We start from the raw sequence: 21,328 nt of genomic DNA on the forward strand, positions 1-21,328 counted from the left end.
TTATGTATGTACATGTTTTAATTAGTTTTAAAAATCGTCTACATTTAAGGATAGATTTCAAGGTTCCCTTATATTTTTTTCTGTTACAGTAGATTATACCTGAATAATCTGCATAGTAACTTTAACATTACTGTTTTCTTTTTCTCTTTTTTGTTTTGTTGTGAAAATTATCAGTTGCAGGTAGCAATGTAACATCTCAACCACAATCACAATACGTGCAGGATGCCCAGCCAGAAGCATTTCTCAGTTGACTTGCAGTAGCACGGCACTTTATAATTTGTGTATCAATACTTTTTTCTTTTTTTTTTTAATTTTTTTTTTCTAAGTTTAGTTCAGATGTGGCTCAAGAAGCAAAAACAAACTTTCCTCACTCAGTCTCAAGTGTGGGGTCAGCTCCACAGCTGTGATCTGCTCCACTGGAGTTAGTGACCTTGAATTTTTTTTTTTTCCCCAAAGCACATCTGCATTTGCCTCCATGCTTTTCTTAACATAAGTGCAATCTTGGGGATGTGATTTGAGTCCCTTCATTAGAGGGCCTGAACAAGCCCATTAGAGGGCTCTGTCTCCCAGCCCTGCTTCCTGCAGGGACAGGAACATGGAGGGCTGAATGCTCCAAAGGTGATGCAGGAGGAGGTAAGAATCTCTTGAGATGGGAAAAAGGAAAAAAAATAAATAAAACAAGAAAGCTAATTGTGGCCCCAGTGTGAAACTGACATATGAAGCATTTCTGTTTCCAGATGATCAGCCCAGCTGCTTAGAGAGGGTATTCAAACCACCTACAGACACCTCAGACACTGAGTCTTCTTACAGAGTTTATGCTAAAGCCAAGCCTTAGCCTCAGTGTTTCCATGAAATACTCAGGATTAAGGTGCTGTGAATACCATCCCTTGCCCCCCCAGAACCTTTCCTGGCCCACAGAAAAAAAGTGCTTTTGCTTTTTCTACCTGATAAATGCTCGGGTTGCTCGGTCCTGGTCCCTATCCCATGTGTTTGTACTGAGATCTGTCCCGAGGGATCTGCACCTGGCTGGCTGTCAGCTTGTGGTGGATGTGGTAGATGCCGAGGGTGATCACGATAACCAGCCCCAGGATCAGCCCCAGGATCAGGGGCAGGGTTTCTTCCAGCTGCTCCCTCTGGTCCACCGGGCACTTGTGTTCTGCAGGGGAAGAAACACAGGAAAGAGGGACGTGGCTGAGACTCTGCAGGGGCAGAAAGAGGGGAAAGAAGGACGTGGCTGAAATGCTGTGAGCTGCACTGCCAGCAGCTCCCCGGTCACGGCTCTGTGCGGGACGGAGCGGCCGCAGCTGCCCACGGAGCCCCGGGCAGAAAATCAATTGCTTTGGAACAAAGTGGAATCACTCACAACACAGGGTGAGGCTACATCTATCAAACCAGCCCACGCACTGGAAAAACACTTCCATGCCCATAAGCTCAGCCCTCTCTGCCACACATCGATGGCCTTGTTGGGAACAGGGCAGCCAAAGCCTGAGTTTCCTGAGCTGAAGAGCTGCTTTGTTTATTCAGGCAGAGAGTCTGGAGAGGCCTCAGCATCAATAAGGCTTTAATTCTGCACCAGACACAACCCTGCACATCACCCAGAGATTCCCCCTCTATCTGCAAGTTGGCAGAGGTCCAACAGCACCACTGCCCCTCTCCATGAGCTCCCCACGGGCATGACACCAGCCCTGGCACAGCACAGGGCTGTGTCTGTGTCAAACAGCACCCCACACATTGTCCACCAAATATGCCAAAGGAGCAGCAGTAGCAACGTGAGCTCTGCCAATGTTCTTGTCTCTGGCTGATGAGTCTCTGCCATAGCCCAATAAACCACTAGAAAATAGTGATACAATGGGAAAATACTTTTCTGTTGAGCTTGGAAAGGCCACTAAGGTCAGGAAACATAGCACACTGGTAATCCTGGCTCAGCTCCCTCACACTTCCAGAGTCTACTGCAGGCCAGAGTGACAGGGTCATGATGCACATTTTTCCCCATAGGATTGTTGCTTCTCCATGCTGATGGACAGGCAGGGCCCATGCTGCTGAGATGGGGCTGCCAGGCTAAAAAGAAGAAAAATGCCAGTTCTGGGGAGAAAAAAAAGGGCACGTGATACAGGAAGGACAATTCTATGGCTCATGTTCTTCATCATATTAGAAACATGTTGAAAACAATGACAACTTTAAGGAAAAAAAAAAAAAAAGGGAAAATAGAAAGTCTGTGTGTTAGATGAGTGAACACAAAGGGCACCACAAATTCTCCGCCTTGCTAAAGACTGTCCAGATGGGTCCCCCGGGCAGCTGATTGCAGAGATCTGCAATAACCACAAAGAGCAAATGCTCCACAAATCTAACAGTATGTGGCAAAGAGCAGGAGAAACCCAGAGACCCCCAGGCAGGAGGTGAGAGCAAGGACCCATCTCCAGCGGTGCCGGCACCTCCAGGAGCTTCACTGCTCCTGGAGTGCAACTTCCTCCCAGCGATGGCATCAGGAAACATTTCAAGCTGTAAATGAGGCAAAACAAAAAAAAAAGCAAAAGTGGAATGTTGTCTAACACAAAAGAACGTCCTTTTCAGTTCCAGTTGCTCACTGTTTCACCAGAGGAGTGATTAATCACCAGGACTGTGGCACAGGCGATTCAGCAATTGCTGCAATGCAGGGGTTTTGTTTGTTTGTAGTAAGGAGAACAGGGGGAGAAATCCTTATGATTACTTAGCTCCCAGAATTGGGTTTCTAGTGCTCTGTGGAATTGTTCCCTGTTTTGGATGCTAGGGCCTGAGCAGCTCACAGGGACACAAGCCCAGGCTGAGCTGACTGCAGGAAAAGCCACTCACAGGGCAGTGCTGTGGGGCCAGGGCTGCTCTGACCCCACTCCCCACAGGTACAAAGCAGCACCATTCCCATGGGAAGCTCCAGGAGCTCCTGTGCAACCTCCACATGGCTGCAAACAGGGTGTGCTGAGGTGCCAATGAGCAGGAGATCATTCTGGCTGGACACTGATTTTTGCTTTGGAAGTGGTTTAGCTGAAACACAACAGAAGATGGAAAGAAAGCTCCTGGAAACCCAGCTGAGAGGATTCCCCGTGCTCAAACACACCAGGTTTTCAGTGCACCTTTCCCCTAACAGGAACACTCCCGGAGAAGGGGCTGGATGTGGGGGGCTCCAGACAGTGGAGAAGGCAAAGCTGAAAGCACCAGTGCAGAAAACAGACCCAGCTCTGAAGTAACCACTTGTAACATTTTAATTCCACCAAATTTTGCCAAAGCAAACTGGCTGCAGGGCACAAAACACGCCAGAGGATGTGGCCAGGGATCCGTGGTCCACAGAAAGCCACAGCTGTGTTTAAGGGTCTGTGTCACAACTCAAAAAGGTGTCAGCTCCTGCGAGCAACCAAGGAAGAGAGTTCTCTATCCTGACACTATTTAAACAGGATTAAAATAAAATCATAAAGAAAGCCAACAGGAAGGAGAAGAAAAAAAAAAAAAAAAAGGCACTAAGCAAAGCTATCAGACTCCAGCAGCACATCCCCAAACTCAGCTGGACCCACTGCACCTCCTCAGGCAGAGCAGCTGCCTCTGCCCTACCCACACCTTCGCCTTACCAGAAACATCCATTTTCTCCTTTTGGAGCAGACCTCCAAAGCTTGGGCTCTTTGGAGACTGCAGGGGGAATGGCAGTGGGGGACCCAGTATGGAGGCACTGGGAAGTGCAATGTGCAAAGCACAAACATACCTGCAGCAGCAGTGAGGCTCTCTGGGTGCTCACTGCTAGGAGGATGAATCATCTATTTTAACATTATATTAATGTTAATCCACTTAGTTTTAAGACAAATAAAAGTACTTTCACATTTAGACAGCATTTTTCACCCCAGGAATTCAAATGAAGTGTTTTTCACCCCAAGAATTCAAAGCAAAGGCAATGAGGTCCACAACATGGCAGGGAGGCAGGCAGGCAGCAGGTATCATTCCTGCTCCAGCAGCACAGGCAAAGGGGGAACAGGAGGGGAGAAGAGTCTACATAAAGTCCATGGCAGCCAAATTTGGACATTCAACCCCCTCAAGTAGGTTGATGCTTGACAAACGAAGATCCACTGCACTGGGAACAACTACGATTTCAAAATTAATGACCCTGCAGGAAAATAGCCCTTTCTGTCAAATTTTCCCCAGTATTTCACTCCAGGTCACAGGGATCTCGGCATTTCCCAAATTACTGGGTTTTACCCTCAGTCCAGGGAAGCAAGAAGGTCCCTGGCAAAAAAAGAGGAAGTTCAGGCAACGCTGGGAGCTCTGCTGCATCCCGAACACGGCAGGGTCACCCCTTTGCCAGGGTGGTGTCACCCCAGTCCCTGCCCTGTGCAACACCCTCTGCAGATGGATACAAAGGAGGTGTTCAGGAACATTCCCTCGCCGTTCCTTTGTGCTGTGCCTCCTCCCAGGCTCACGTACTGCCACGGTTTCTATGGTGAGCGCTCACCCAATTCCAGTACCGGGCTGTGAAACCACCTAAGAGCCCATTCTCCTCTTCCAGAATCCTTCTGCAGAGCAAACGCGGCACAAAACCCGGCAAAAGGCACAGCGCCCTCCCGCAGGCACCAGCACCAGCCCGAGCATCAGCACAGGGATTGTCCAAGAGAAACAGCCCTGCTGTGTCCGGCATGGCAAGGTTTCTGAGATTTTGAGATGGATGTTTGTAAGTAAACACTTAAAAAAAAAAAAAAAAAAGAAAGAAGGACCAGGTGCTTTCTAAAAAGTGGCTGCATACCTTGGAGCAAAGGACCCTTGAGAAAATGTGGCCCTCAAGTGGGAGGTCACAGCTCCCTCTGAACCACCCCAGGATCCCAGTCTCTGATTATCAGCTGTTGTATCCCTTTGTATTAGTATTTTTCATCATATTGCTTTATATTCAAATTTTTAGATGTAAAATCAGAAGACCTCACAGTTTCTCTGGGGTTGTTTCATCAGTTTAAATCTTCTCCCACCCTCTTGATCCAGCTCTCATTTTACTCATCTTCTAAGCTGAAAAATGTACACATACACCTTCCCTATTAAAAAAATAGATTAGCAAACTCTGAATGAAAAAAACTTCTGCTTCTTCTCTATTGAAAAATAAAAATGCAAATAAATAAATAAATAAATGTGGATCTGTGAAGGTTGGAAGCAATGTCTCAAAATAATACTCTAGCACGTGAATTCAAGCATTCAAAAAAAAAACCAAAGACAATCCAATCATTGCCTACAAGCTTTTTAACCTATCCCTACCTGGACAGTGTCACGAGTAATGAAAAACCTTCCCCCAATTTCTTTGTGGGAAAAGGGCCCCAACCCTCCTGCATCTTGGTGATTCTTCTGCTCTAGCAGGTCTCTTTCTCTACTCCAAAATATTTTTAAATGTTCTGTAGCTTGTTCATAATTAATAGGAATTTTATCTAATGGGAAATTAATGAAGCAAAAAGGAGAAGGCTAATTACCGTAATTTGAGATTGGCAGTGATTCTCAGACCCCACAAAGGATCCTTTTCTGCCACATGTGTGCCAAGGACAAGCTCGGCTGGAAGAAACATGCTGTTGGGAGAGCAGCAGTGCCCTGGATGGAACTCCATGGATAAATCACCTCCCAGGACCTCTGACCACCCCTCCAGGTGTTCTCTGCTGGTTAACTTCCAGTGGAATTCAACAAAAAGGAGTGTAATTTAATAATGAGAGCAACAACTACAGAAAACCCCACTGAGCTTGACAAAGAGAGAAGCCACGCCATCCTCCAGAGGAGGAATTCCCTCCATGTGTTTAAAGATTGCTAAAACAACACCATCTCTTTGTGTGCTGGAAAAAAGAAAAGCCCACCAAACTACAGCAACAAAAGAGAAAACAAAATAGAAACAAATTTACTGCCTGACAGGAACGAGCATATCACAAAGACAGCAGGTAGATTCCTTTGGCAGTGAGCCCCGAGTTTGGTTGTTTTAACTGGAAGCACTAGGAGTTCATGAGTTTGGTATCACGGAGACACAGACTTGCATATTTTAAACATGCTGTTCTCAGCCCCCAAGGTCTGCCCAGCCCAACCCTGAGTGCAGGAATCCTGGATGCACAGGAGGAAAAAGAGGGTAAAGCTATGCCAACAAAAAAATTACAGCAAACTATTAAGCTCTACTTTTTTCTCCCTGTAAATCTAAGAAAAATGTGGTACTACCTTGATACAAAAACATCCTGCCCACAGATAAAACCTACTCAGTCTTACACTGGTCTTGCCATTCAGCCAGGCATAGCTCTGCCAGAGCCAGCAACAGCATGAATTTATGACATCGGTGAGAGGATGAGAGTTGTGAGCGCAACCCCACAGCTCTGCAGTCAGTGCTGAGCTTTTATTGTGTTCCAAAATATTTCCCACATGCAAAATAATAAAGCTCTACGTTTTTAATGCTAGGCTTGAATACCACCATTTTCTAACTCATTATTAAAAGAGTTGGCCATTACACATTTTATTTGCACCTGGTTACAATAACAGGCTTAACTATTTAGTGCTAAGGCAGCACTATGAAATGGGACTAGCCTGACCTAATCCAGGTATGACTACACTGCCTCATTCAACCTGATGGGAAAACCAAGGGGGAGCCAGGGAGGATGAGCACCATGGGTTCCTTGGGATGAAGGAAGCTGAAACTGCAGGAATCCTGTCCCATGGCAGCATTGCTGCAGACTCCAGCGCAACCCTTTGACACAAGGAGCATGTTTTAATTCAGGTTTTCTTTTCTCTACCATGGATGTTAAAGAATCCCAGAAGCAGAATGGCATCCCATGTGTTTGGTGCTCGAGGAGCCTCACTGAAATCCCTGCTACGCTTCCTTCCCCCTCACAATGGGCATTCATCAAACTGAAGCCAGGAACGTGCACCCCCAGCATCCTCCGCCACTGCAGCCCCAAGCTTCCTCAGCATGCAGCAGCCCTAAGAAGCCCCTGGGGCTGTGCTGAAGCATTTTTGTGCTGCAGCGGAGACATCTCAGCCTTGCAGGGCTTCCCAGGGATGCTGCATTGGGGCTTTCTGGCCATCTGACTCTACAAGTCCTTACAGAAGCCAACATACATATATGGATAGCCCATGTTTTGGCAGCTAGGCTGAATTTGTAAAGCCTTTTGGAGGACCATGGAGACAAGGAATGGGTTAGAGGGACTGCAGGGAGCACTGGTAAACAGACTGCAGACAGGGGAAGGTTGCTCTGGAAAAGGTGGGACCCAAATTCCTTCAGTACATTGCAACATCCCCAAAGGCCGTGGCAGCATCAGCACCTCGGGGATGCAGGACGTGCCTTTGCCCGCTCCTTACCTTCACTGAAGACAAAATCCGCGGGGATGTCGAAGGGCTGGAGCCGCACTTCCGACAGCAGGAGCTGCACGGACTTCTGGTGGTCGCTGGAGACGAGGGAGATGGTCTGCTGCGCCTGGCACTCGTAGGACCGCCCGGCAGGGGTGACCAGGGCCGAGAGCCGGTGCGAGCTGGCCGTGTGCTTCCCGGCTGGCCAGGGGACACACGCGGGTCAGGCCCCGGCCCCGAGGGGCCTCACGAGCAGCGGCAGCGAGCCCAACGCGTGCGCGGCACGGCCGGGGCGCGGTGCGGCAGCAGCGGCCCCGCTGCTCCCGGAATGTCCGCCCGGGCGGGAACCCGGCTTCTGCGGGACACCCCACACAGCCAGGGCAGCTCCCACACCGGGATCGCCTCCCGCAAGGGGAGCGCACAGCTCCAGCACACGGAGCTGCTCCACAAGGTGCAGAGCTGGCTCCGCTGCCGCCAGCTCCGCTCCCGTCACAGCGCCTGGAGTCCATGAGGGGAAATGGTTCCCGTTCACAGACACTCGGGGGTCAGCCCGGGACTGTGGCTGTACTCCCTGCGTTTGGGAATCAACCATTTCTGAGGCTGCACTTGGGCTCTGGATCCAAGTGGGAAAGAGCAGTGCCATTGGGGACCACACCGCAAAGCAAGACAGGCCATAAAGCCTTTCCTGAAAATACAACGGGACCGTTTCACCCAAGTATAAATTAGAGAAAATATTTTCCCGTCACACCAAGCTTGTTTTGCAAGTGAAGGCCGAATGCTGAGCCAGGTGGAATGAGGGGTGTCTTTCACCTCCCGCTCTTCCGCAACCCTTTGTTCCCCTCCAGCAGCACAAAAAGGCAACCAGCGCTTCACGTGGGCAGGGGCTGATGCGGCACGGCCAGCTCCGTGTTTTGGGGACTCAGACACTGGAAACACCAGTGGAAAAACAGGCCCCAAACCAGCATGCCTTATGGCAACAACTCTAAACGCCCTACTCACTGGAGTTGGAAAATCCTGAGGGAGAACGATTTGCAAATGACAATATTCATTTTTCAATTCAAGACAACACACTTCTGAGCCAAAATGAAATACAAACAAAATGAAAACCAAAGGAATGGAAACCCAGTGAGAAAAGAGGAGGCTGCTGTGTGCAGAGGTGTGTAGGGGTATGATATTAATGTCAATCTCAGTTATCTTGGGGAACTTCTGCTTTCCCACCTATTCAACCATCGTGGGGATTAACCTCAAAAACATGCTCCCCCCAGAAAAGGAAATAAGATTTTCCAGCCCAGGTGTCTCCCTGTCCCACCCCCTCGGGCCCTGGGTCTCACAGGACAGCCCGGGCAGCTCAGCAAACAGGCAGAGCTGGCTTCTCCCTCCCCCGGCAAGCGGTGATTAAAAACAAGGGGAAAAAAAAAAAAAACAGCTAAGAAAAAAAAACCGAAAAAAATATAATATGCGGTTTAAACCCGGCAGCTGGTCCCGGCTTTGTCGGGAGGATTTGGAGTTTCCTTTTTTCCGCAAGCTACATTTAGCGAACAGCCACGGGGTGCTCCCCTCACAGCCCGGCACCGCGCTCGCTCGCCCGCCCGCCGGGATCTCCCTTAAGCCCCGAGCCCGGGCGCTTACGGCTGACGGCATCCTTGAAGTAGGTGCGCTCGGAGGTGTCGTAGGTGAACTGGATCCGGCTGAGCTTCCAGGACGCCTCCGGGCCCCGGGACGTGTTGTGCCCCTCCTGCCGAGACAGGGCCGGTCAGGACCCCGCGGAGCCGCCGCGCCCCCAGCCCGGCTCCCGGCGTGCGGGGAGCCCGTACCTTCAGGAAGGAGAGTTTGAGGGTGTACGCTTGGTCCAGCCAGGAGAGCTCCAGCTCCGACTCGTTCGTGCCGCACTTGCCCTTCATCTCGGCGCCCCGCGACAGCGGGATATCGGCTTGCTCCGTGATCAGCTGCAAGAGGGGAGTGGGGCTCAGCGGGGCGATCCCCGAGTCGCCCCCACTGTCCCGGCTGAAAATCCTCGGAGGGAATAAAGGACTTTCCGAAAGTACCGGCAGATGTGTGCGTGTGTGTGTCCCCTGCTATCCCCGGTCCTGCTGGAACCGCGGACCCCCGGGCCGCCCCCGGCCACCACTCACATCCACATAATTGCTGGCCCACACGTCGTAAGGGACGATGAACTTGGCGGCGAATTCGGCCATGAGACACGTTGTCCGGTTTTCCCGCACCACGAAGATGTCCTTCTCGGGGTTAGGGGAGAGCCCGGAGAGGTTTTCAACTTCTTGCTCGGCGGCCAGGCGAGCCGCGGCGTCTGCGGGCACAGCGGGGCTGAGCGCCGGCAGCCCCGGGCCCGGCGCCCCCAGCCTCTGCCTCATCCTCACACCCCCCTCCACCCCCGAGCCCGCTGGAGCAAGCTACTCTATCGTGACGGGGCTTTCCTGTCGCGACAGAGCAGCTGGAGGAGATGTGGCAGCCGGTGGCGGTGATGCGAGATCGGTGCCGTGACAGCGCCGATTCCGTCAGCGCCAGCGGCTGCCTGGTCGCGACAGGGCTCCGTGTCGCGACTCGCCACCCAGGTACTCACGCAAGATGAAAAGCAGCCCCGGGAGACGCCCCCCGGCCATCCTCCCTGCTCGGTCCCGGCGTGGCCGCGGCTGCTGCAGCTGCTCCTCCGAAAGGTCCGCTCCGGAGAAAAGAAAAAAAATTAAAAATAAAAAGGAGGGGGAAAAAAGCCGTACACCTCCTTGCTCAGGAGCCGCACAGGCTGCAAAAACACTCTGCTGCGGAGTGGCGGGGAGGAGGGACGGGGAAAGTGTGTGGGTGTGCGGGGAGGAGGAGGAGGAGGGGAGATGCCGGCGGAGCTGATGGAGCGCCCACGCCGAGGGACGGGGCGTACGCGCAGCCGGGCAGGGAGGAGGGAAGAAGGGATTCCCCCCCTCAGGCGCCGAGGCACCCGCGGAGGGGCTGCCAGGGATCCCCGCGGGGAGCTCGGGCCGCCCGACTCCGCTCACCCCGAGCGCCTCCCCGGCAGGGCCGGCGCTGGGAGCGGGGCCGGGACCCCCTCGCCCCGGCGTTGTGCCGGCGGTCCCTGCCGGAGAAGCCGGCGGGATGGAGGAGGGGATACCTATTCCAGTGCCGGCTGCTCACGGAGCGTCACTAATTTCGGTGAAGGCGAACAGCTGTTCCGCGTGTTAATTTAGGAAGAAACGTGCAGTTATTTTTGTGTGGCAAGGTCGGAAGCAAACCCGCATCCTTCTGTGAACGGCCATCGACGCACCTGGGCTCTAAGATGTGACAAACCACAACGCTCACCGTAACATAAAGCCCAACAGCCCCCAGAGGGTGCCTTAAAACAGAAACAACACCGCCCGTGCGGGGCGTTTTCTTGGGGGGGACAGGCAGGAGCTGCGCTCGGAGGTGGGACAGGTGCCGGCTGAGCCGGGGCACTCAGGGTTTTGTCCCTGGCCGGGTCAAAGGTGCGAGACAGCGAGGCCCGGCACTGAGAGGCGGGGAGAGAGCATCGGGGGTGCCCGCCCCCTGCCCTGCCGCCTCCGGGGCCCCTCAACTCCCTGCCGACGCAGCGCCTTCCCCCGCTCGCTGTCAGCCCGGGGCAGGGGCGGCGCTGCCCTCCCGGGCTGGCGGCAGCGGGGCTGCGGGAGGAGCGGGCGACCCCAGCCCGGGGCGCCCGGCTGCGCCGCCGCTCCGTGCGGTGGAAGCGCGGCCAACTCCTGTGCTGCTCCCTTGCTCCGTTGATGCCACGTTGAAATATTTCTTCCCGCCTCTCACCGGGACCATTTTCCGGAGCTTTAACGCGCTGCCACTCTCGCCCCGGGACCAGGAGCGCATCCAAATATTTACGATTTACAGCGACACCGGTCCCAGGAGCAGCAGGAATGAAGAGTCCTACACTGAGGATAGTTTTTTTTGTAAAAAGCTAAAGGGACGGCAGTGATCTGGAGTGATAGCATTACTGGATTCACTACCAATTCACATTTCTAGTTCAGAAAAAGGCATCTGGAGGAAACGGCCCAAGGTTTTGTCAAGCAAGATACTGCAAGGTGAGTTTTGATTGTGGGCAGCTGCCCTTTCTCTGCCAGGGCACACACGTACAGAGAGGGGCTTTCTTGCTGGGAAATGGCTTTTTTAAACAATAAAAACTGACACTAAAGGAATATTAAAAAAAAAAAAAAACAACTATAATGTTGAAATTTCTTTTCTGCTTTCTGTACATATTAAATATATCCTGACCATTTCCACTCTCTCTCCTGGCTTCATGATAAAAAGCCATTCCTGCACACCCCCAAATAGAGTCAGACCTGTGTTGGTTGTGATACAGAATTAACCTATGGATAATAATTTCAGGGGACTATATAAAGGGAAAAAAACTTAGTCTTCAACAAAATATAACCTTTGACTGTAACAGGCTGTATTTCTGTGGTGATTTTAGTCCTGGTTTCCTCAGGTCCTACACTGATTAGCTCAGTGTTTCACTACCCTTTATTTCCTTCTCTACTCCACTATTTAATTTCCAGCCTTTGTGAGATTTCTAGGTAGATTTTAAGGCCCAAAATACATGATTCTGAGCAGCTGCCCCTGCATCCAGCCTGTGCAGGAGGGTCTAGGGAGCAGCTGGGAGAGAGCAGGTGTGCAGGCAATGCTGCCCCACAGCACAGGACTGTGCTCCCCCAGCTGCACAGCACAACAAAGCCTTCAGCTACAGGGACAATTGCCACTTCCAGCCTGCAGAGCTGTGTTCATTCTGCTCTCCACGGCAAAAAAAAAAAAAAAAAAGGAAAGGCCGAAGACTTCCTAGCACCAAGCAACCCCCAAAACACAGAGCAGAAAGATCTCATCCGAGCAAGCCAGTGCAGCATCAGCCACCTTGAAATGCTGTGACCACGGACAGTTTATGGTCCCAGATTAGGTCACCTGAAACCAGCCCTGCCACCTGCCCTTACTCCCAGCTCTGGAGACTACCTGGGTATCTCTGAAGGCTGAATCCCCCTTGCTACCCCCAACTACCAGACATAACAACTCTTACCAGCCTCCTTGAAGGGGGCACACAGTACAGGGACAGCCAGGCTGCAGCGCCGGGACCACTACTGACGCAGCCAGCAGGAACAGGGCTTTACATCCAACCGAGTTTGCCACTTGCAGCTGGTTTCACAGGCAGCCCCTGGGCTACAGCACCTGAGAGGTATTTTGGGTGATGCAGTTTAACTGCATGCAGGTGGTACAGGGGTTAAATAGGCCCCCACCCAGAAACAGTCAAGTTAATGACCAACCCCCAAATTACTGCAAGTGAAAGAATAGCAGGCTGCCTAGGTGTCATGACCCTCCCCATCACAGTTGAGCTGAATTTATCTGAAGCGATTCAGAGAGAGAAAATCTGCCACTTCCCTCCATGAAATTTCACTGAAGTGGAATCTATCACCCCGGCAGGGAATGACATTTTAAACTGCTTTAACTCAGTATCAATGTTCAAATTGATTAGCCTATTTCATCTCAATGGAAATTCTCACCTCATTACATTAGCGGCCAAACTTCACATAATTTTTGAATCAAATACTGCTTAAACAGTATTTCAAAACACTTAGCTGACAAAATTCATCACTTAATTTCAAATTACTGCCTGCATTTTATGCTAAATTGTCAGTGGATGAAATACGTATCAGTGTGGGGAGCTGAGCCTGGCAGCTGAGGTTTCCTACTCGGCAGTTTCACAGAAGCTTATTTTTCTGTCTGAATTGATGGATGTCTCGCTGCTGCCTGGGCAGGGAGCACAGACTCAGACAGAGGCTCTGGACAGTATTTTCTGTCCTTCCAAGACCTGTGTTTTCCCCTTAGGGGATAGGATGGTCACCAAGGAATTAAATAGGCAAGCCCTCCATTCCCAGTGGTTTCTTTAACAGGTAGGGCAGGGTTTTTCAGTCAGGCTCTACATAAGCTTAAGATGCTTCACCATCCAGTTCTCTCCATATCTGTTCTGTCATTTGCTTCTCCTTACAGGCTAAAAACCACTGCAGTAGGCAACAGTGTAAAATTCCAGCTCACTGCACTGTCTTCACTAGCTGTGTTTTAGAGGACATTTTTAATTAAAAGAAAAATCATCATAAAAATCCTGTTCAGCATGCTCTGAAAACACTTCTGCTTCCAGCTTCATCCAGCACTTGAGCCAGGCTTAGAGAGCTGCTCTCAGTACACAACTTGTCTTTTAAAACATTATGGATCATAAAGGACCAGGAGCTACCTTCACAGGCTATGGCATCAGAATGGGAATTCTGAATATGCATCACGAGTCTGCTCAAACCTTGCTTTAAACACCTAAAGATTCATTGACCTCTGTCTCAGTTGCTGCTACGCTGTGCTCGGGTTGCTGCATTTCCAGGTTGTGCTGCTGCACTTCATTGGGGCAGTTCTCTAGTGCTGCACAATGCTTCTATCACTTATAAAAAATTAAAAAACAATAAAAAAGACTCCTTTGACTAAATAAGCTGTGATAGAAATATATTTACACTATGCACATTTTTACAGGAAATACAACTTGCTAAAAATCTGCAATTAATAACACCACCACCCTGCAATTCACTGCAGTCAAAACTAAAGGATTTGAATTTTTAAGGTTTTTATTAGAGAAGTTGAAAGTTTCATCTCAGGACTGACAATAACATAATTATCTCTCTTCATTTATTTTGTTTATAGGAATATGTAGAATTTGTTTGTACAAGCATATACAACAAAGTAATTGGTGCTTAGTACATTGAAATCAGAAATCTGATTTGTTCTAAACTACCAGTTTTCCATGCAGTCATCTTTGAATTGGCAGCATGGACAAATTCCAAGCCAAATGCTTACATGCATCGTTTTGCAATATAACTACAGCAAGCCCTGGAAACATGCAAATTAACACATCAGCAAATTGTTTTTATATCTAATGGACATAAAAAGGTTATTCCTGATATGAAATTCTGAAAATCTGCATAAATATTTCTGTGTAAAATTAAATTAGTTATGTACTTCTCTTTTACTACAAGTATCAAGAATGCCCACATAATTAATATACACACATATATATAGAGATCTTGTAATGCTAAAAGTCTTTGTAATTAATCAAACAATATTCTGTGCCATACATTTACTCAGTATTTACCAGCTAGTAGCATGACTGTGGTCATATAGTAGGCATGACAGCCTTAGTAGCATTTGTATCACATGCACACATACTCTTAGCATTTCTGTTTACTAATTTTATCACGTAGCAACATGTATGTGATTTTCTACAATGTTGTGTTTCCCAAGTGTATAAATACTTTTTACATTTTCACAGTTACAAACTCTTTGCCAAAAGCCATTTAAACAATCTTTTAAGTTACAATGAACTGTAGTATCCGGGATCTCCAACAACAGGATCAAAATGCAATTTCTTTACAAGCAATGTAGGATGTAAACTTTTTCTTAAAGTGCCTAATACGTAATTCCTTAGAGCACTGATCAGTTTTGGCACGAATACACTGTATTTCCCTCAGGTTATCCACTGCAGTGACTTCTACAGGATACTGGCTCCCCTCAGAATTGATAGAGTTGATATGGCACTTGTGAATGACATCGTTAGGCTGCAGAAATACCCTGTCAAGTTACTGCTGCAGCTGATGAATTTGGCCGATGACTTTGTACACGCTGTACTTTTGAATATATGCAGTTACCTTTCAAGTGCCTGCTGTCTGAAAAAAACCCATTTAGATATAATTTAAAATTACCCAAACTCAGCTCCTTACTATCCTAATTATTACTTGGCATAAGGTCACGTTCAGTGGGCTCAGGGAACATCAGGTGCGGAGCATCTGACAAGGCGTGGCCTTGGCGGGGTCTGGCAGCGCGGGGTTTCTGCACAGCACATCACACATGAGAACACAAATGGGAAATTACACGAGTCAAACCACAGCTTCGTTGCCATCTGACATGATGTTAAAGCTAACTCCTGTGTTTCGAGGCTCTGATCGTGTGATTCTGACACAGGCAAGGTGCCTGGTGAGATACAGAAAGGAAAACAGGATGGGGTTTAAAAAGCTCTCTTCATCTTTGGGTCGGGGTTTTTCTGAACAAAGGAAATTCATATGGAAATCCAACAAAGGAAATTCAGTGCCCAGTGTTAAAAAAGAAACAATGCAAACCTTAAGACTTGGCGGTCCATAGCTACCCTTGATATATTAAGAACAAAAAAACCCCAAAACAAACCCCTGCCACAACCAAACCAAACCAAAAGCCCACTCTTCAACCTCAGCAATGTTATTTTGAATTTTGCTCTCATTTTAAGGATGCTGTGCTCTCCAACTTCAATTTGCTTGTTGAGGCTTTAAACCACTGTTGCTGGCCTGCGATCCATCTCTGCTTCCAGCTTCACCATCTGCTGCATCTCCTTTGCCTGCAATCCAAAATAACTGCGTGAAGCATTGCATTAGACCTTTTGCTCCCAATGAAGCACATTTCACATGAGAGTGTCTGAGTGAAACACAGGCAAAGCACACTGAGGAGATAGGTAACAACATTATTTTTACACCCTTTGTCCCCCCACCCCATGTCACTCTATTTTCAAAATTGGATGTAATCCTTATGTCTACAAATTCTTAGGAAATATTTTTTTATTGTATTCTGGGAGTTATGGTTGACTTTCTAAAGAAGTGTATGATAAAATGCAGAAGCCCCAGTTTTGGGCAAGAAGTTAGGCAGATGCCAATTTACTGCTTCTCCAGATAGGAAATGTCCAGGAATGCATTCTTACTACTGTCGTGAGAGTACTGCAATGTGTAAACGCCTGAAATTCATCCATGATCTGGGCTTGTTGCTTTCATAAAGACAAGGAATGACAAAAATCCATCAGTGTAACATCTCCCTTGCAGTAGGCAAGATTCTAAGTAGTATTTTTAAAAAGTAGTGTATTAAAAAAAAAAATTGTCTAACCTGGAGATCCTTATGATTACAGAGGGGGTATTTTTCACCTCAAGATTAGAACACTGCTATGTGCTCCATGGGATTACACATCCTGAATCCACCTGAAACTATATCCAAATGCACTATCCAGCAACGCAAAATCCAGCAATGAATACATGCCAGACCTCACTATAAACTGTGCCTGCCTTGGGCTCTGCAGGCAGAGTTAAAGCTCTGTGTGTAAATGGTGACTGGCCTGGGAATCCCCTCTTAGAGGGCACTTTTTAAATTCCCTTCCTCTCTCTCTCAGATGCACACACAGCCACACTCTCTCCTCCTGTTACTGTGTTGGAAACTCTGGAGTTTAAAGGAACTGAGAGTCAACATCTCCATTTCCCCCGGGGGTTCTCAATCTGGGAAATCATTTAAATCCATGCCCCAAGGACCCTGAATAAATTGACCCAGAGGGCAATCTAACCCATCTATACAATCAAACTCAGGAGCAGTAGGACAAGTTTTAGGAAGAGACAATCCAAGCCCCTATTTTCTTTGGTGTAATTGCTGTATTATCCATCATGCAGGGAATAATGGTTAGGGGACTTGATTTATATAAACTATGTTCCCCCAGAAGCTGTAAAAGTTGCTTAGACAGGAAACTTTGCTATACAAGCTGCTACTTAAGGAGTCATCTATTCTGGATGTGACACATATTAGCATAGGTGAAAATGGGCAGGTGTAGGTCTAAAGTAATGAGGGTGCACCTCTATTCCTTTTCAAGATAAATGTGGATTTATGCAGATGTGACATACCTGCCTTCTTGAAAAATCTAGCCCTGCACTTGCTTAATCCTCCTTATCATCTTCTTGGGGAAAAAAAGTAATGATAACAGCAAAGCAACCGTCATAAATATGATTAAAAATTAATTGACATTCTCCATTTAAATGACTTTAAAAGCTTGAAAGTAATGAAGAAATAATTTTAACATGAAAATATGGAAACATAATAAATAAATCAATATGGACAACTTCTTCTGAAATGTTGGCTGGTTTTCACCTGCGTGTGAAATGAAACATCCAAATAGAACAAACACGGTGTTTTTTCTTAGTGACTCACACATTTCACGTTTCAGGCTTGTGACTTGACTACAGGCACAGAGTGTCCTATAAATATTCTGTGTCCCAGTGTACTGTGTACAGAATTCTTTTAGAGAACCTGGCTTCAAAGACCACATTAGCATCTAGCAGAGGAGCAGGATCTCATTTGTGCCGTCCTGAGGCTGGGTCAGAGTTTGCATTCCGATGGGAACACACCAGCACAACAGGACAAGCCTCTGGAACCTACAGTGGATCCATGGAGTCAGGGGAAGCCAAGGGACTCTGCTTTCAGGGTGCTCTCTACTGAGATCTCACACAAGCTAGGAAACACATACAGTAAAAAAAGTATTTTCCCCCACTAGCTGAATGAGAGTTTTTTTCATTATTATGTGTCCATAAATAAATGTTGTTACAGTGGGTGCTGTCAGTAGTGCAAGATGTTATCGGTTCAAGGGAGTAATTCAGATCAGGCAGTGCTGCACAAGGGGATGTTCCAGCCCAGTGCAGCTCTTTCCCTTGGAAAGACAGGGGTTAATAGGGATTTCTTGGAGTAACGATTATTTAAGAAGCCACAGAAGCACAGCCACATCATAAAGTGTAATTGCCAGAGCTTGTAACACGTTGGAATTTGAGGTGAATTTTAAAGTGCTCTTCCACAGACACTAGGAAGCTATTTCCAGCCATCTATTCTATATTTGGCTATTCTTAGCATGGAATTACTTATTTTATTACTGTACTGAGATATGTGGATACCTTTTGTCTGACTATCAGCATTAACAGTCAATCATATGTGTATTAACACCAAAATACTTAGATCAATAGACACTCTCACAGACACAATTTAGAACTCTAAGCAGATCTTCCAGTAACAGCAGCTAATGTACAAGTTAATCTCTAAATATTTCCTCTGCGCATCACTGTTCATATTCATCTGAATTTCAGATGCTAAAGCACAAAATACTGCTAATATTGTGTCAGGCTCAAATATCTGTGTGCAAACAAGATTAGCACTGTGCTCACTGTGTCAGTGGCACTTCCCAACAGTTGCATTTACAAGGAGGGCTCCAATGATAATGATTTAATTTAGAAGGAAAGCACACTGAAATAATAGTTTGCTTATTATACATCCATCCTACCTTGTGTTTGAGACACTGCATGACAGGATTTCAAAAGCTGTTTGTACAAAAATAAAAATGTCAAAATCGAGTAATACAACAAGAAGCAAATTAAATGAATGAAAACTGAAGTGAGATTGAAAAATTAATGCAAGAAAAACATACATAAAACAAAACAAATTTAAATTTATAACAGTTTGTACTGAAGGTTGTTTCCACCCATAATTCTACTTTTCTCCATTGTATATTTATATGAACATCTTCTTGCCTTGTTTGATCAGGAAAAAAAAAAGTGTTTCAAAATCCTCATTAAACAAACACCACCTGAATCCAGCTGACTTCCATACATCAGTGTCTGTAACAGTGATACCAGAGCCAGCTGGGGGTTGCACTGGTGCACTTTTGGGGCTACAAGGAAATGGTCCAAACAGCACGTATGGAAAGATATGCTCTGATGGATCAAATTAGAGTGAGTTAAAAAGCTGTTAAGGACAACTCCTGTGGTGGAGGCCACCACATGCCCACACAGGAGTGATAAGCAGCACACGGAGCAGCTTATTCCATTTAATAGCTGATGATTTATCTGACTTAAGTGGCAAATGAGCAAGCTCATGTAGGCTGCTGCCATCCCTCAGCAGAGCTGCAAGCCCAGGTGAGGATGTAACTAATTGCTCAAAGAGGTGACCCTTCAGTGACTCACACTTGTCCCAGCTCCCTTATACAGATTGTGGTTATCACATTATGCTCAAAAGCACAACCAGAATAATTCTCTCCTCTCCTCATGTATTTAAAAAAATAGATCCAAAGCTCTCTGAAGCCAGTGGAAAGAAAGAATTGATAACACCAAAGCTCTGGATCAAGCCCATTATTTTTTTTGGCAGCTATCGCAGTGACACTACAGATCTGCCATGGCCCAAATTCCTCCCCCATGTCCTGCCTCCCCCAGCTCCTGCCTCCTGCCTTTAGATGCTGCTCAGGAGCAGACTGACTGCCAGATCCATTCATGCTGGTCTACAACAACCCTGTGAGGGATCGGAATGGGACTCGTGGTTGTTACCCAGGAGGAGGTGGAGTGATCAGCAGAGCTGTGGTGGCTGGGCCTCAGTGGTGCTGCCAGCTGAGATCTTAAGAGTGCTGTCACCCCCTGCAAGTTACCCAGGCTGCAGCTTTGGGGCTCTCTCCTGCCAATGGAAATACTTGATTTGCCTGTACTATTCCCTTCCCTATCTCTCTGCAAGATGGCTTTCATTTGTATTATGGTGTCTTCCAGAGAGTTCAAGTTCTGAACATTTACCAAACAAAGAAGTGAGTACACAGCCCTTAACAGTAGTGAGTATTAAATGCTCCCCTTCTCTCTCACCTCACTGAACTGCTGGGTATATTCCCCTTGCAGTTTACATTTTTAAGTGCATACTGCAAGTCCATGCAATTATTCCAGCTCTTCTGGCTCAACCTTTCAGCAAGGGAACTGCTCAGAACATAGTGTTGCTTCCACCAGAAACAAGATTAGAATTTTCCTTTCCTTGCCAAGTAGTTTTTCAATTAAAAAAAAAAAGAGCTTATAAACGAGCAGAAAATAATAAGGTATTTTAATTAGGAAAGGGTGTACTAGTACAGATAAAACTCCCCATGCTACTGTACATCTCTAGAATTCAGTCCAAACTCTTAGTCTCTCAGAGCTCAGAGATGCTCTGGGCACGTTTCACCTCTAATTTTTCAATCAGTACTAGAAATGTAAGTTCCAAAATTAAGTAAACCGACTTGCTTGAGTTACTTTTGGGGAGTAATTAAAATGGATATGCTGGGTCCTTAATGACTGTCATATCTGGCTAACGAGTATCACTGTGGCTGAACATCTGAAAGGGCACTCTGGCTGAGCAGTTCAGCTCCCACAGGCTCAGCTGAAACAAACCTGCTGCTGCATCATCATTTAAGTAACCTCTTCATTTTGACTCCCAAAGGAGGTAGTGACCATGAAAAAGTCCCCATTTTGGTAAAGACATTCAGAGGATTCTACTCAGCCTGACTCTGGTTACTGTTTTCTCTAGCTAGCTTTTCTTCTAAGCTTTTAAAACAAGATACCTGCTCATTCTGCTTCTCCAAGACTTCTAAGTGCTCAAGTTGAACTTTTTTCAACTGATCCATTTCCTTTGACTGCTTCATTGCCAGCTGTGATTGAGACAATAATGGGGGTGGGAGAATATAACACATTTTTAACAAGTAAAATAAAAACCTGCTTGAAAGATACACACATGTATGCTGTCTTGCCCATTTAGGTGGCATATAACATCACAGTAAGCCTAGTATATCACCCAGTCTTAATAATATCTTAATATTATTATACTATTAATTAATAGATATAATTAAAAGATACATATTATACATATTGCACATCATACATAAACTGGGCAAACACACAGGAATGAGCAGTAATTCTGTTAATTCAAAATAGCTTCGTCTTGTATAGATGTCAGGTCTTTTATTCTACAAGTATGTGCAGCAAAGCAAAGACAAAAATCTACAAGAGCTGGATTCTCAACACAGAATGAGAATCTTTCTCATTCTCTCAACAGAGGAATGAAAAAGAACATCCAGAAGCAATGCCCAGTGACTTTCAAGGTTATAATTACCCTTTTTCTCTCTTCTAGGAACTTTTTTGTGTTGCTGCTGTTCAGTTCTCTGACTCGCCTGAAAAAAATGAAAATGTTCACCATGAAGACTCATTGGAAAAAAAGAAACCCAAAAGCTGCAACAGAGAGAATCACAAACTCTTCAGGTGTATTTTGTTTTCTGATTATCTGTACCAGGTGGGACTAATGGCAAATTGTACACTCCTCTGGCTACAGAACTTTACATTTAGAGATTTCCAAGTATATTGGCAGTATGAATGAAGGC

At 46.9% G+C, this 21,328-nt stretch overlaps 2 protein-coding genes and 1 long non-coding RNA gene across 8 annotated transcripts in view; 1 reads left to right on the top strand and 2 right to left on the bottom strand.

The window, feature by feature from the left end:
• Nucleotides 1-10,590, bottom strand: LAMP5 (lysosomal associated membrane protein family member 5). 2 transcript variants are annotated; one of them, XM_068186080.1, is made up of 7 exons: nt 10,421-10,590; nt 9,881-9,979; nt 9,435-9,607; nt 9,117-9,248; nt 8,932-9,037; nt 7,315-7,503; nt 1-1,156 (listed from the first exon to the last, which is right to left on the bottom strand). In XM_068186080.1, exons 2-7 carry the CDS (start codon nt 9,918-9,920, stop codon nt 978-980), a joined length of 819 nt encoding a protein of 272 aa, XP_068042181.1. In that variant the 5' UTR covers nt 9,921-9,979; nt 10,421-10,590; the 3' UTR covers nt 1-977. The 2 variants fall into 2 exon arrangements, with proteins under 2 accessions (XP_068042181.1, XP_068042182.1); XM_068186081.1 differs by lacking the exon at nt 10,421-10,590 and having other exon boundaries at nt 9,881-10,185.
• A 438-nt stretch (nt 10,591-11,028) lies between these two features.
• LOC137471626 (uncharacterized) lies at nt 11,029-15,013 on the top strand. Its single transcript, XR_010997726.1, has 2 exons — nt 11,029-11,354; nt 13,306-15,013. It is a non-coding gene; the product is annotated as an uncharacterized lncRNA (long non-coding RNA).
• Nucleotides 13,905-21,328, bottom strand: part of PLCB4 (phospholipase C beta 4) — a 185,911-nt gene continuing 178,487 nt past the window's right edge. For 3 of the 5 annotated variants that reach the window (XM_068186059.1, XM_068186058.1, XM_068186062.1), the window contains 4 exons: nt 21,064-21,121; nt 20,516-20,602; nt 18,455-18,491; nt 13,905-15,718 (listed from right to left, as the gene is read on the bottom strand). In XM_068186059.1, the coding sequence (XP_068042160.1) occupies nt 15,630-15,718; nt 18,455-18,491; nt 20,516-20,602; nt 21,064-21,121 (271 nt within the window). In that variant the 3' untranslated portion in view covers nt 13,905-15,629. The remainder of the gene's footprint in view (nt 15,719-18,454; nt 18,492-20,515; nt 20,603-21,063; nt 21,122-21,328) is intronic. The other 2 variants (XM_068186061.1, XM_068186060.1) reach the window with 1 other exon arrangement.

The sequence above is a fragment of the Anomalospiza imberbis genome, chromosome 3 (genome assembly GCF_031753505.1).
Source record: "Anomalospiza imberbis isolate Cuckoo-Finch-1a 21T00152 chromosome 3, ASM3175350v1, whole genome shotgun sequence".
Taxonomy (NCBI): domain Eukaryota; kingdom Metazoa; phylum Chordata; class Aves; order Passeriformes; family Viduidae; genus Anomalospiza; species Anomalospiza imberbis.

Coding starts and splice junctions, on each gene's coding strand:
- LAMP5 (XM_068186080.1), bottom strand. CDS start 9,920: ATGGCCGGGGGGCGTCTCCCGGGGCTGCTTTTCATCTTGC. Junction 9,608..9,880: donor GGGGCTGCTTTTCATCTTGC/GTGAGTACCTGG, acceptor CTGTGCCCGCAG/ACGCCGCGGCTCGCCTGGCC. Junction 7,504..8,931: donor CTTCAAGGATGCCGTCAGCC/GTAAGCGCCCGG, acceptor TCCCCTGGCCAG/CCGGGAAGCACACGGCCAGC.